The 15,319-nt window shown below is 41.8% G+C and overlaps 1 protein-coding gene across 1 annotated transcript; it reads right to left on the bottom strand.

The window, feature by feature from the left end:
* Positions 1-555: 555 nt before the first annotated feature.
* Positions 556-5,409, bottom strand: LOC124274857 (E3 ubiquitin-protein ligase TRIM33-like). The gene is made up of 4 exons (XM_046710226.1): positions 5,387-5,409; positions 1,089-2,130; positions 814-872; positions 556-610 (listed from the first exon to the last, which is right to left on the bottom strand). The coding sequence occupies exons 2-3, from the start codon at positions 2,127-2,129 to the stop codon at positions 840-842; spliced, it is 1,074 nt and encodes a 357-aa protein (XP_046566182.1). The 5' UTR covers position 2,130; positions 5,387-5,409; the 3' UTR covers positions 556-610; positions 814-839.
* Between the last annotated feature and the right edge of the window lie 9,910 nt (positions 5,410-15,319).

The raw sequence follows: 15,319 nt of genomic DNA, 5'->3' as shown, positions 1-15,319 counted from the left end.
CCTTTTCGTCGCCTCTTACGACATGCATCTGATTGTACTCACACTGCAGTGCCACCGGCGTCATCGTCCCTGTTTCACGTCTGTTGGTTTCACGCCCAGCTTCTGCAACATATATCCTGGCTGCATGTCGAAGAATCACGGAAAAAGCACATGCTAATATATATTTGAAAGTATAAACTGAATTTGGTTTTAAGAATTATAGTAGGTTTAAAGATCGGGGTACTGCTATTTTGAACACACCATCACATCTACCAACTCAAATTCTCAGTCCATTTAATTCCCGAAGTGGTTTTAATGGTCAACTTCAGTTCAACTTGCTGTTCATTTCAGCTGCTGTCCATTTCTAAATGGTTACTGATGATGTATAAAATTACAATGTAGCCTTATCAAAACATCGTGTCAAAGTGACAGCTAAAGCCTAACACTGAAACAATTTTAAGTCCACACATCTCCTTCTATTCAAATGATGATGTGACTGCGAGGTTATGTCCCCTTTTCAAATATTCATGAACACTTATCATAACATTACTTCCTATTTAAGTGTTATCAAAATATTCTTACCAAACCGATGTAGTGGTGTTGGATCATTAGGAACCTCCAGGAACTCCACCTTTTAACAAAAACACACATAAATGTCACAATTCAAGATTAAAAACAACAGTAGCTTTGTTTAAAATCTAACATACAAACATCAGTTTAATGTACATACAACAATATCATTAAATGTCTTCGGTTGATCGTAAATTGTTTATGTAAAATACTTATGAAAGAACAAAACATATATACTCATGTTCACTAATTAGAAGTACTTACATGCTCGTGTGTTCTCTCAGCATCAGTTAGATGACTGTCATCTGTCTGTGTACCTTTGTCTGTAAAATGAGCAACAATCTTTACAAATCAAACAGTTAACGTTTAACTGAGAAATGTATAGATCGAACATTATCATCCATACCATCAAAAGTGACATTAAGGTAAATAATCCGCAGAAAGCTCATCAAATGTTTACTCCTGATATATTCCTAACAAAGATTCCATCAGAAGAGACTTGATATATACATCGATTTATTGTCAGAGCAAGTAAGTACCTGTTTGTTCTGAGCCATATGCAGTGACACACCCGAATTTGGAAATTTCAGTTTCAACTTGTCCAGTCCTCTCGTGTTGAAAGCGGTTGCAGATGTCCTATGCGTGTCTGGAGGTAGTGATGTGAGGTGTGTCTTCGTTGTGTCTTGTATTGAACTCTCCAGTGTCAGAAAGTCCGAGTTTGAAGCATATCTTAGCACTGTCTTGACGTAGTCTGAGGTCCACTTGCATCTTTGACTCTCGCCTTCAGAGGTAACTTGCTCGGTGTGTAGATTTGAGAGTTCCTGCTTCGTCTGATTCTCTAGATCGATGATCAGCTCCTTCTCTCTTTGGTCGAGTTGTGTCCTCAGAGAATGGAATGTGTGATGGATGGCCTCCTTCAGATCACTGCTTGTCTTCTTGGTGTCATTCACGGCTTTGTTGATACTCTTCAGATATGCTTGGTGAGACGTATGATGTGCAGTCACGTTCTTCCCATGTTGTTCTATCCGTCCTTTAGCAGCATCAGCAGCCACATCTACATCTCCAACATCGTGCTCAGTATGCTCGCCAAGTCTGCATTTGGCACAGATCAAAATGCTGCAGTTTTTGTCAAAATATTCAAGAGGATAAGGATTGTGCAGTTTACAAACTGATTCAGCATACATACTTCCCGATGTTGTATCCGTAAAGGTTTCAACAACATGTCCTCTGGAAGCTTTAACACGGCTGTGCATGTTCTGGCAGTACTCACAGAGGAACTCTTCACACTCTGGACACCAACACACAGCCTGGTTGCCATCATCTTCATTTGTACAGAGGAGCTCTGTGGGGCGATGTTTTACTGTCAGGTGGAATATTTCCTTCTGTCTCACTGCATCCTTCTGGAGGCTTGTGTCTGTGAGGTTGACCTCCCTCTGACAAGTAGAGCATGATATCACACCACCAGCTGCTGATGTCACACACATCTCACACACGGCGTGTAGACAGGGCAGTAGGTAGGGGGCGGGGTCTTTCAGGGTAAACTGCTGCTGACAGACAGAACACTTGGGAAAGGTGTCCATTCTGAAAGAGATAATATAGGTGTCTCTCTTCCATCGTTTGAACCTAAAAAATGGCATATTGATTCCAGAACACAAACATGCGGTGAACAGAAGTACTTGATCAAAATTGCATTTGAATCAAACGCACGCGCACCTAGCCCAAACTCTGTATCTGCTGGTAGATAACATGCAGTTCGCTTCACCAGTATCCCCACCTCCTAATCGCCCATCTTGTGTTATCTACCAACAGACACTAATCATTCCACCTGTAGTCAACCCCTCTTCCCCAACTTGTGTTACCTACCAGCAGACACTATTCACTTTACCCGTATCTCCCACAACTTGTGTTACCTACCAGCACACACTATTCACTTTACCCGTATCTCCCACAACTTGTGTTACCTACCAGCAGACACTATTCACTTCACCCGTATCTCCCCAACTTGTGTTACCTACCAGCAGACACTATTCACTTGATCCATATCTCCCCAAGTTGTGTTACCTACCAGCAGACACTATTCACTTCACCCATATCTCTCCAACTTGTGTTACCTACCAGCAGACACTATTCACTTCACCCGTATCTCCCCAACTTGTGTTACCTACCAGCAGACACTATTCACTTCACTCTATCTCCCCAACTTGTGTTACCTACCAGCAGACACTATTCACTTTACACGTATCTCCCAACTTGTGTTACCTACCAGCAGACACTATTAACTTCACCCGTAACTCCCCAACTTGTGTTACCTACCAGCAGACACTATTCACTTCACCCGTATCTCCCCAACTTGTGTTACCTACCAGCAGACACTATTCACTTCACCCGTATCTCCCCCAACTTGTGTTTACCTGCCAGCAGACACTATTCACTTCACCCGTATCTCCCCAACTTGTGTTACCTACCTGCCCGGACACTATTCACTTCACCCATCTCCCCAACTTTGTTTACCTACCAGCCAGACGCACTATTCACTTTAGCCGTATCTCCCCAGCCACGTGTCCCACAAGTGCCTACCAGCAGACACTATTCACTTCACCCGTATCTCCCCAACTTGTGTTACCTACCAGCAGACACTATTCACTTCACCCGTATCTCCCCAACTTGTGTTACCTACCAGCAGACACTATTAACTTCACCCGTATCTCCCCAACTTGTGTTACCTACCAGCAGACACTATTCACTTCACCCGTATCTCCCCAACTTGTGTTACCTACCAGCAGACACTATTCACTTCACCCGTATCTCCCCAACTTGTGTTACCTACCAGCAGACACTATTCACTTTACCCGTATCTCTCCAACTTGTGTTACCTACCAGCAGACACTATTCACTTTACCCGTATCTCCCCAACTTGTGTTTACCTACCAGCAGACACTATTCACTTTTACCCGTATCTCCCCAACTTGTGTTACCTACCAGCAGACACTATTCACTTCACCGTGTATCTCTCCAACTTGTGTTACCTACCAGCAGACACTATTCACTTTACCCGTATCTCCCCAACGTGTATTTACCTACCAGCAGACACTATTCACTTCACCCGTATCTCCCCAACTTGTGTTACCTACCAGCAGACACTATTCACTTCACCCGTATCTCTCCAACTTGTGTTACCTACCAGCAGACACTATTCACTTTACCCGTATCTCCCCAACTTGTGTTACCTACCAGCAGACACTATTCACTTTACCCGTATCTCCCCAACTTGTGTTACCTACCAGCAGACACTATCCACTTTACCCGCATCCCTACACATATAAAGTAAACAGTATCTCCTACAGCTGCTGCTATCTTCTATTAAGCACTATTTACTTCATCAGTTTCTCCAACACCTAGTGATGTCTGCCAGCATACCCCGTTTACTGTTTCTCTATCTACCACGACTGATATTCCCCTTACTTGTGTTATACAACCACTGGTGTCTTCTCGTTACCATATGACTCATCATATCTCCCAACACTTGAACTATCTATAATCACACCTATCTCCCACACGGTGTCATATCTACTGGCATACCCTATCCACCCCTACACACAATCATATCTCCCAACACTTGAACTATATATAATCACACCTATCTCCCACACAGTGTCATATCTACTGGCATACACTATCCACCCCCACACGCCATCGTATATACCCAACACTTGAACTATCTATAATCACCCCTATCTCCCACACGGTGTCACATCTACTGGCATACACTATCCACCCCCACACACCATCGTATATACCCAACACTTGAACTATCTATAATCACCCCTATCTCCCACACGGTGTCACATCTACTGGCATACACTATCCACCCCCACACACCATCGTATATACCCAACACTTGAACTATCTATAATCACCCTATCTCCCACACGGTGTCACATCTACCCCACACACCATGGCATACAACTTGATCCACCCCAATCACACCATCGTATATACCCAACACTTGAATACTATCTATAATCACCCCTATCTCCCATACGGTGTCATATCTACTGGCATACACTATCCCCCCCCCACACACACCATCGTATATACCCAACCCTACACTATCCACCAGTACACACAATTCATTACATCTTTACACCCATTTAATTCACCCCAACCATTTCTCATAATCCATCTGATATCAATCATTTAAAATAATCAAATCCACCCGTATATCCCCCGCGTGGCATCTGCCACTAAACACTTGTCTCATCACCCGAATCTTGCAATATACACTACCTCTCCACCCTTATATCACATACCTTGTGCTGTCACCCAACTCGCAACCCGACCTACATACCCTACTGCACAATCGCTGGGTGTTTAGGTCATCGTGACATGTCTCCAGCATTGTTAATCATCTATAAATAACCTGTCCTACCTGTCGCGTTGCTACGTTTACGCCCCTTGAAAGCATTCATAGCGACGATATTGAATACTTGAAAGTCATGTCACAACTACAGGATTCAGGTTATTCCTTGTAAATACGTCCAAATTAACACCGTTCGTAACTGCCACAAAGTCAGACAGATATGTTTTTGCTTTTTAAGAGTTAAATTACACGGATCGTGCACACCACTCTAAGAGAAATGGCGTCTGAAGTAGGACTGACATCGATAGGATTAACTGTTTGATTTGACGCTAGACAATATAAGCTTAAATCATGACCTAAGTAGATAATTTATGATCTACCATCTTTGTGTACATATTTCTCTGATTTCCACCACAACTCTATCCACATCAAGACAGATTTACTGAGAGGTGTTGAGACAGAACAGGACACACTTACCTGGAGGTTCGGCTTCCTTGTTGTTCATGTCACTTCCGGGTCAGATCTTTATGCGCGAGTGTTATCGTAATCGAATTGTTACCTGTTCCCTAATGCATTTACATGGACGTGGACTAAACTGGATTATTTGATGACACTGCAGGGTATACTGAGATAAATGTCTACCAGTTTTACTATGGTCTCATGGCGGGTCCATGTCATGTGGTACGAAATTCCTGTACAATATTTATTTTAACCAAAAATCTCCACCGATGTATGCACTCTGTAACTATAGCGCAATACAATGTATTATTTTGATTACTAAATAAATTCAAAGCTGTGAGATGAATCGTTGTCTTTTTTGCAAATATCTACATATGATGCAGGCAAATATAACTTCAAAAGCTTTTTAACATTTGCAATAACTTTTGTCTTGAATAACTTTTTATCCGCTTAAAGTGAACATTATTGTTGTTTGATGATGCATGGCAAGATACATGAGTATAGATCCCTGTGTGGATATTCCCAGTAAAAGTACTGAACGCATTTTCTCCCTTACTCCATGAACGATTAGCAAAGTTTTAATGTGTCAGTTCGTTACGAATACGGTTCGATTCCTTAAAAAAGATACAACATGTGCAGTGTTTGCAATACTTTAATTTGCCAGTTGGCCATCGGGGCTAGCTGCCGCTTGAAGGCTATAAAATCTACAGGCCCTGAATGAAATCTGCAGGTCCATTTTGTGAAGGTCAAACCAATAGAAACAAAATAGACTACACTGTACACAGTTTCACACTGTTTCTACAAAATCAATTAGCGAAGCCTATGGCGCAGAGAAAAGTTTCTATTTGTGTCTGTGTTGACATTCCTATTCGCAAACGGCTGAAATACCTGGAAGTGAAACTGTACGTTATCGTGACGTGGTGGATCAGGGACGATTCCCGAATTATAATAAAGAAAACAAGGGAAAGATTCCAGTTGAAAATGACAGATAATTTACTGAAGGCCGTAAGGGCCTGCAAATATTTGAAACTGCTGGCCCGATACAATAACAACCGGCGCTGGGCCTCCGGGCCGGCGATTATTTCTAACGCTGAACACGTGAAGTACATATCATCTCTCCCTCGTCGTGTTGGGGTTGGAATATATGTACAGTGGATCACCCAGCCAGCTCTCTCTCACTCACCAGCTAAGTATACAGCTTTTGTTCGTACATAAATTGTAAATAAACATTAGCACGTTTCTGTACTTTGATTGAATTATATTTTAACAGGAAGTGCATTTTTGTCTCAGATAGTGTGTCTGTGTACTTTTATGTCTGACTGAGAAAATTGCGACGGTCGAGGTAACCTTCACAGAGTTACCTCCCTTTTACTGCACGCTTTCTCGACAACTGCGAATTGAATGAGTGGTGTGTGAGTTTAGTTTTACGCCGCTTGTAGCAACATTCAAGCAATATCACAACTGGGGACACCAGAAATGGGTTTCACACATTGTATCCACATGAGGAATCGAACCCTGATCCTCGGCTTGACGAGCGAACGCCCTAACCACTAGGACAGCCCGCAGCCCCACTGTGATGTGAATCCTGAGTGAGTTGCCGACAGGGCAGATATCTCGTCTGTTAGAGCATGTTCCATGTACGCACTTACACGCGTACATACATACACATGTAGAAGACAATTTAACCTTGCGTGTACCACTGTCGTCACGATCACAGAAGTTCTATTATACTGTCGTGTGTCGTGACATGTTTTGTGCAAACTGTCTTAGGCTATTCGCGAACATCTGATGCCATCAAAGATGTTTGGCGATCCATTTACACAATCCCTTTCACTCGAAGTGAGGCGGTGGGGCAGCCAAAAGCGTTAAAACATTCTCTCGTCATTCTGGAGACACGGGCTCGAATTCCCACAAGGGTATGATGTGTGATATTGCTGGTATATTTGCAAAAAGGGGTGTAAAACTACAGTCACTCTCTCGATACTACATACACTGTGATTCTATGGGCAAAAATGGAAACTGAATATTTTCTTATGTTGACGATTTCTTTGAATATTATATACAACACTTCAGTAGCCTTAGCCTCATTATGACCATCATAGTACCTTATACTTGTATGTCCGTTCTTGGATGCACCGTGTGTCGTTGCTGTCGTTCTCTGTGTAACTACAACATCTGGGTTCAATCGTGTCTGAAAAAGATGTGAGCACGGCTTCCCGGTACAACCAGCTGTGTGTGAGTGTGTTTTGTTTGCTTGTTGTTAAACGTCGCTCTCAACAATACTTTAGTCATATGGCAGCTGTCTGTAAATAACCGAGTCTCGACCAGACAGTTAAGTGATTAACAGCATGAGCATCGATCTACACAATTGGATACGATGGCATGTGTAGGCCATTGAGATTTTCACACTTTGCCTTTTGGTGTCCTGACAGTGTTTACTCAATCAATGAGCAGGCGTTACGAAGCTAAGATGAATGGTAGACATATTTTTTTCACTGAAGGGTTATCCAGCAAAATAGGAAACTTGTTTGATCGTGAAGATGTCCTTCTTCTTAGAAGCTATTTTGTAATTTTCTGCAAACGTATATTGCCATATGCTTCTATGCACTCGTCTAACTGGGCATGCTTTTGAATGATAATTTTATCTGCCGCCACACACTGTACAACTGGCTATACAGAGGCGCACAGACGGCGTGCAAGAAATGTATCCGCCACACACTGTGCAACTGGCTATACAGAGGCGCACAGACGGCGCGCAAGAAACGTATCATCATGGGTTTGAATCCATATTATCCTTGATTAATGATCCAGGTTTTACGACAAGGATGGTGACGATATCTCAGACATGCAACCTCACCTGCAAGCCGTAACTCTGATGATAGCAACTTTGTATCACTCAAAAACACTGCACTTCAGCATAACAAATCGACAAAAAACATGGGGAAAGAAATTTGCTACGTCATTAATTACTACAGCTGTATGCACGTTGTCTTGTATTTATGGTGAAGTGGCATCTGATATGCATCGATAATGGACTATAAAGGCAGTGACACATGGCATGAAAGCAAACTCAAAATACCCCTTGTCATAGCTCCTCTTGACGTTTATGACACTCAGACATACAGACACACAGATACACAAACATACTCGGGCGCACGCATGCAGGCACAAACGTACGCGCGCGCGAACGCACGCACGCACACACAAACACACACACATACATACATACATACATACATGTTTATTACATACATACATACATACATACATACATACATACATACATACATACATACATACATACATACATACATACACACATATACACATACATACATACATACATACATACGCACATACGCACATACACACATACATACGCTTTTCTTCGCTCGTCACGCCGAAGACCCGGGTTCGATTCCCCACATGGGTACAATATGTGAATCACATTTGTGGTGCCCCCGCCGCATTATTGCTGGAACATTGCTAAAAGCGACGTATTCCCATTTTCACTCACTAACTCACTCACGCTTGTCTGGCACTGTTAAAATCATAAAGCATGTTGTCAAGTAGAATTATGTCTACAGTCATGATAATGCATGCGGAAGGACTTAGAGTATTACTATTTCATTGAAACATAAGAAGTCTGAGACATACATTTATCGAAATTACTCAAGACACTTCTGAATATAAAAGCATCCATAAAAGCATCTGGTCTACAGATAGATAAGCTTTTTTGCCCTATTCAAAATGGACACGGTTTATTTTGGATGTAGCATTGCGTCTTTCCCCTTGGTTCACTGGGAACGCAGAACAGACTAATAAACACACAATCAATAAATTTTAAGGGAATGGGGTGTCAGGCTCGCTGACTTGGTTGACACATGTCATCGGTTCCCAATTGCGTAGATCGACGCTCATGCTGTTGATCACTGGATTGTCTGGTCCAGACTCGATTATTTACAGACCGCCGCCATATTGCTGGAATATTGCTGAGTGCGGCGTAAAACTAAACTCACTCACATAAGAAATATTATTTTTCAAATGCGTCAACCTAAAGAGATTGTTATTGTGTGTTACATATCGCCTGCCCGACACCCCTATATCATACTGGAGTTATCTTGACCACGCATTAAAAACAGCCGTTGACATTTCATTGAATGTGATTACCGTCGGAGACCTGTAGTGAGATTTGTAGACTATCACGATACTTTCACAATATACTGGTGAGTAAAGATTTACGAAATTTCATTCAAGAGTCAACAGCTTTATGCAAACCTCGGTCCACCTTAATTATATGAATATGTTATATTGTTATAAGGACAGAAGCACGGGATATGTAAAATGTTCATGGGTCGATATCAGTGATCACAAGGGAGCTTTTGCTACTCCTCTCCACTTTTATTAACTTAACAATCAATCAACCAATCAATCAATCAAATAATCAATCAATCAATCTTTATTCCCTTTTTAACCACCCACGGTGGTACAAAAGCACTGGCTATATATTGCACATAGATTTGATTACATTGTTGGAAGGTCGTTGCATCATTTACAGTTCCAAATAATGAGATCTACTTTGAGTGAAGGCAGAACATCTAAATAGATAATGGAATTCATCAGCTGTTGAAGGTGATTTACAGAGATGGCAGGTTCTATCATTTTTCGAGATGTGTTAATGCACAAGCGAGCTGCTTCTGAACGAGTAAACCAGTTGATTATTCCACAGACTGAGAACTAACTTGTAACAACTGGATGTCGATCAGCCAAGTTTGACAGACATTAGCACAAACTTACAAAATGAATGGGAAATAATAAGGGATAAGCTCTGGTTTAACAGCGACATTTGGTGAGTGAGTGAGATTGTTTTTATGCCGCTTTTAACAATATTCCAACTATATCATGGCGGGGACACAGGAAATTTGGCTTCATACATTTTGCCCTTGTGGGGAATCGAACCCGGGTCATCGGCGTGACGAGTGAACGCTATAACCACTAGGCTACCCCAACCACCCGACATGTGGTGAACAATCCGCTTGAGAGATAAAAAAGCAAGAATATCACAAAATACAAACGAATTTATGAGGTACAATAAGCACTTGTGGAGGGAATATAACTTCCACTAAAGTTAGCATGAAAAAGGTAACGTGAATAAATACCTAAAGAAATTGTTCAACTCTAATTGATACCAAACATCCCCTTAACCTAACCACAAAACGAAACACTTAGTTAAACTTTCACATTGATGTTGAAATTCTTCTTTGCTTGACAATAATGCTTCTCCGTTCTCATTTTCCCTTTGCTGGTGAAGTGATACTACATGTAATACAATGTCCAAATATCCATGGACCTAGAAATAATTCATTTGAATAAATCATGTTTAAAACCCTTCAACTTAGTGAAGTCAAATTCTAATCCAGTTTGAATAATACATGTTTAAAACCCTTCAACTTAGTGAAGTCAAATTCTAATCCAGTTTGAATAATACATGTTTAAAACCCTTCAACTTAGTGAAGTCAAAATATAATCCAGTTTGAAATAAACGAAGATACGGGCTTCCCATCCCATGCTTAAGTGATATGGAATAAACTCCTCAGACTCAAATTCCAATATTCGCGCAGCTGATTGAGTCCGAGGGAATAAACCGTTAGCGCCGAGGGCCGTTACCGAGGACCCAACCAGCCGCGCGAAAATTGTGCTTAAACCTAAAATCATACGTATTGGCGCCCTAGTTTCGTAACTCTTACACCCGAACACAGCAATATTAATATTGGCGTCCTACATCTTGGTAGCACGGTATGCACGATACACACCTTATGAACACGCCCAACTGTGCACGAGACAGCATATTGGAGGGGTACAAAACAAACGAAAATATTTTGCTGCATCTATTTTACCAGATGTTTTCAACCATGTCAGGCAAATGGGATCCTTTAGGCGATGTCTTTGTCACTCAAAATACATTTTCCGAAGCTACAACTTTGAATGTGAGTGACATTAATTCAGATTTTGAGGAACTTTTGAATGGAAGTATTTCGAGTGTCAGTTTTGATATCACTCTGCAAGGGGACAAAAATCATGTAGATACAGTTAGGAATAGTTCTTCGGATGAGGAATTGCTGCGTGATTCGCAAAACCTAGAACAGGAATTTGACCAAATGATTAGTTCAGCAGATGATGAACTGATGCTTGCTTCTCAGCAGATAGAAAAAGAAAATGATCAAACAACTACCAAACGTTTTGGCAAACCCCTCTCAGTTTCTGAATATCAAAACTTGGAAAATCTTGCAAAAAATATACATACAGAAAAGAAAAGCCAGTGGGCAGTGCGGATTTTCGATACATGGCAACGTGAAAGGGATGGGTTTGAATCCGAGTTAGGCAGCAAATTATTAAGTCTTTCTGATGAGGATCTGAATAGAACGCTGAGTCTATTTGTCACAGAAGTAAGGAACCAAAGGGGAGGTCAATACAACGCTAACACAATTCATGAGATTCTTATTTCGATGCAGAGATTCATGCGCCAAAGTGGTCGAGATGTTAACCTAACCACCGTTTTTGCTTTTATTGGTTTGAGAACCATTCTTGATGCTAAAATGAAATCACTGGCCCAGGCTGGTATTGGCATGCACAGAAGGCGAGCTAACGTCATCACACCACAGGAGGAGGATGCGTTGTGGGAGAGGGGTTTGCTTGGGGATGACACTCCGGAGAAATTGCTTGAAACCGTTTTTTATTTGAATGGGATAAACTTTTGTTTACGAGGTGGGGAGGAACATCGTCCTCTAAAAGTAGGTGAATTTTCAAACTTCTATGTTGTTACAAGAAACAACAAAAACAATTGGTATACTCTGAAGGGGTTTCCAAAACGAATTCAGGCGGGCTGAAACATAAAAGATTGTCTGCTAAGGTCATTTCAGTGGATATTAATGAAGAGAACCCTGCCGTTGTCCAGTTAGACTTCACCAAAAGTACATGTCACTGAGGTGAGTGAATAATTTAGTGATTACTGAAAATCTTAAAATTGAAAAAAATGTGAAATTCATATCGTTTTTTAAAAAAATAGCTTTTTATACAAAAAAACCCCATGGCGACGGCTACAGTGAAGCTTGTATGCAATGTATGTACCACTTGATTGCAGGCCAGTGGGTTGTGATGACTTTTACCTTCGTCCACTCAAGTATCCTAAGCCTAACCAGTGGTACTCTGCCGCTCCTATAGGGAGACACGTTCTGTCTGGGGTGGTCAAGAGGCTCTGCGCCAGGGCCGGGTTTGAAGGATTATATACAAACCACGCCCTAAGGGCTACAACGGCCACACGCCTGTATGAGAGCGGTTTGGATGAGCAGCTGATTGCCGAAAGGACAGGTCACAGATCGACAGCTATTCGTGCGTAAGTATAGGTGTAATTGCATTTGAAATAATCACATACTGAACAACAGGTTGATTTGATGACAAATGGGCACTGGTACAATGGGACATATGTGCACTGTATTTAAGGATTATTAATCACGTCTAAGGGCGGTGAGGTAGCCTAGTGGTTATAGTGCCTGCGGTGCGGGTTCGATTCCACACACAGGCACAATGTGTAAAGCCCATGCTTTGTGTCCCCTGCCGTCATAGTGCTGGAATATTTGCTGAAGGATGAGTAAAGCCAAACTCACTCGCTATCAATCACTCGTAAAATGTATATCAAAATATTAGTGAGGGAGTAACATGTACTGAATAATTATGTGCTATATGCAATACAGGTACAAGAGAACAAGCGAGGGCATGTTAAAGATTGTTGATGATGTTGTCCAGAGGAAAACACCAGCAACTGCCACATCGGCAACTAGCTCGCCAACACCTCACGTCTCCGACACCACTGACCCCAAGAGACGTCAAGACGCCAACGGTTCAAATGCTAAAACTGTACACTTCGTTGTTGAACGCGACGGTGCAAGAGTGACATTTGACATGTAATAAAGGGATGAAAACATTGTGATATTTCGTTTCTATATTTTGGTAATGGCTGACTGACTGAGTTTAGTTTTACGCCGCTTTCAGCAATATCCCAGCAATATCACGGCGGGGGACATCAGAAGTGGGCTTCACACAATGTACCCATGTGGGGAATCGAACCCGGGTCTTCGGTATGACGAGCCAAACGCTTTAACCACTAGGCTACCCCACCGCCCTATTTCTGTAATGTGGGTATTACTGTTTGAATTCAGCGTTTGGACCGGGTCGGTAATAGGGCGCCAATATTTGAAAGTAGGGCGCCAATACACCAGATAAAGTCGCCAATATACGAAGCTAAGTTGCCAATAAACGAAAGATACAGGCTTCCAATCCCATGCTTATTGGAGTGATATGTTGTGTATTTTAATACATGTTTAAAACCCTTCAACTTAGTGAAGTCAACTTATAATCCAGTTTGAATAATACATGTTTAAAACCCTTCAACTTAGTTGAAGTCAACTTATAATCCAGTTTGAATAATACATGTTTAAAACCCTTCAACTTAGTGAAGTCAAATTATAATCCAGTTTGCGATATTGAAAAGGAATCTGATAACAAACTCAACAACTAGTCTATCATTTCATCTTGAAATAATATATTTGACATAGTTCCATAGTAGGCTATTCTTGCTTTGTGACAGAGTTGCTTGAAAGTTCAAGCCATTACTTCAGTGTTTCAGTGAACGCTACGACAGTTTCATCAATTCCTTGAGGATGGGTGAGGTGAGGTGAAATTGGGTTTAACGTCTTTTGGTATGACGCGGTCGGGGATCGAACCCGCGACCTTCCGCTCTCCGGGCGGACGCTCTAACCACTACACCACGGAGGCGGTCCTTGAGGATGGGGGGTTGGTTGGTAGCCTATTGGTTAAAGCGTTAAGTCGTCACACCAAAGACCCGGGTACTATTCCCCAAATGGGTAAAATGTGCTAAACCTCTTTTCGGTCACCGCAGTAGTGATATGCCTGGAATATTGATAACTAAACACATTCACTCACTCCTCAGGGTGTATTATTACTTTGAGAGCTTTCGTTAAAAACCCCATGTAAGAACAACACTGTACACCACGGTTTACTTCCCACACTACCAGGACGGTGAGTAGCCTGTGTTTAGATGAGATACCCTCGGGCTCAAGGAAATTGTTCTGTGAAATAGATATAACTTCACTCTTCAGGTCTTAAATGTTTCAATTTTAGGATACTTTTTAAGGTAATTCTAGGGGAAAACATGACGGATCACGGATCTTTATGTGCAAATACATTGATTCAGAAACGACCTGTCACCATTTGCGGAAGTTTGTATGTGTAATGAGATGACAAATCTCGGGATTGAGTTTAGTTTTACGCCACACTCATCAATATTTCAGCTATATGGCGGCGGTCTGTAAATAATCGAGTCTGGACCAGACAATCCAGTGATAACAGCATGAGGATCGGGAGAGAAGTGTACAAACAGGTTGTCACAGCTTTCCGCACAGAGTTACTTCCCTTTGACCACAGTGCTTCGAAACAATCTAAAGGTTCTCACAATCAAGTGAGTCAGTATGGGTTTACCCGTTTTTAGCAATATTCCAGCAATATCACGGCGGGGACACAGGCAATGGGCTTCACACATTGTATCCATGTGGGGATCGAGCCCGGGTCTTCAGCGTGACGAGCGAACGCTGAATCCACCCAAACGCCCCACAATCAAGTCGGAGACATATATAGTGTATGTTGCGCTCTGATGTCGTTGATATAACTCTTTATACTTGCTCTTGCAATTGTTAGTGCATTTTTTGCGCTGCAGAATAAATAAGTTGTCATTAAACACATGCAGAAACTACGGTCAATGCTTTTCTTTCTTCAATACCGTTTCTGTAGTGTTAGAACAGATATTTGAAATCTGCCATTTCTGCTTCACTAAATCCAATAGTTGTTCAAGTGTAGATTTGAAACACTTCTTACAGA

The sequence above is a fragment of the Haliotis rubra genome, unplaced genomic scaffold (genome assembly GCF_003918875.1).
Source record: "Haliotis rubra isolate DU_JTF1 unplaced genomic scaffold, ASM391887v1 Scf1042, whole genome shotgun sequence".
NCBI lineage: Eukaryota > Metazoa > Mollusca > Gastropoda > Lepetellida > Haliotidae > Haliotis > Haliotis rubra.
This window is presented reverse-complemented; position numbering and strand designations above follow the sequence as displayed.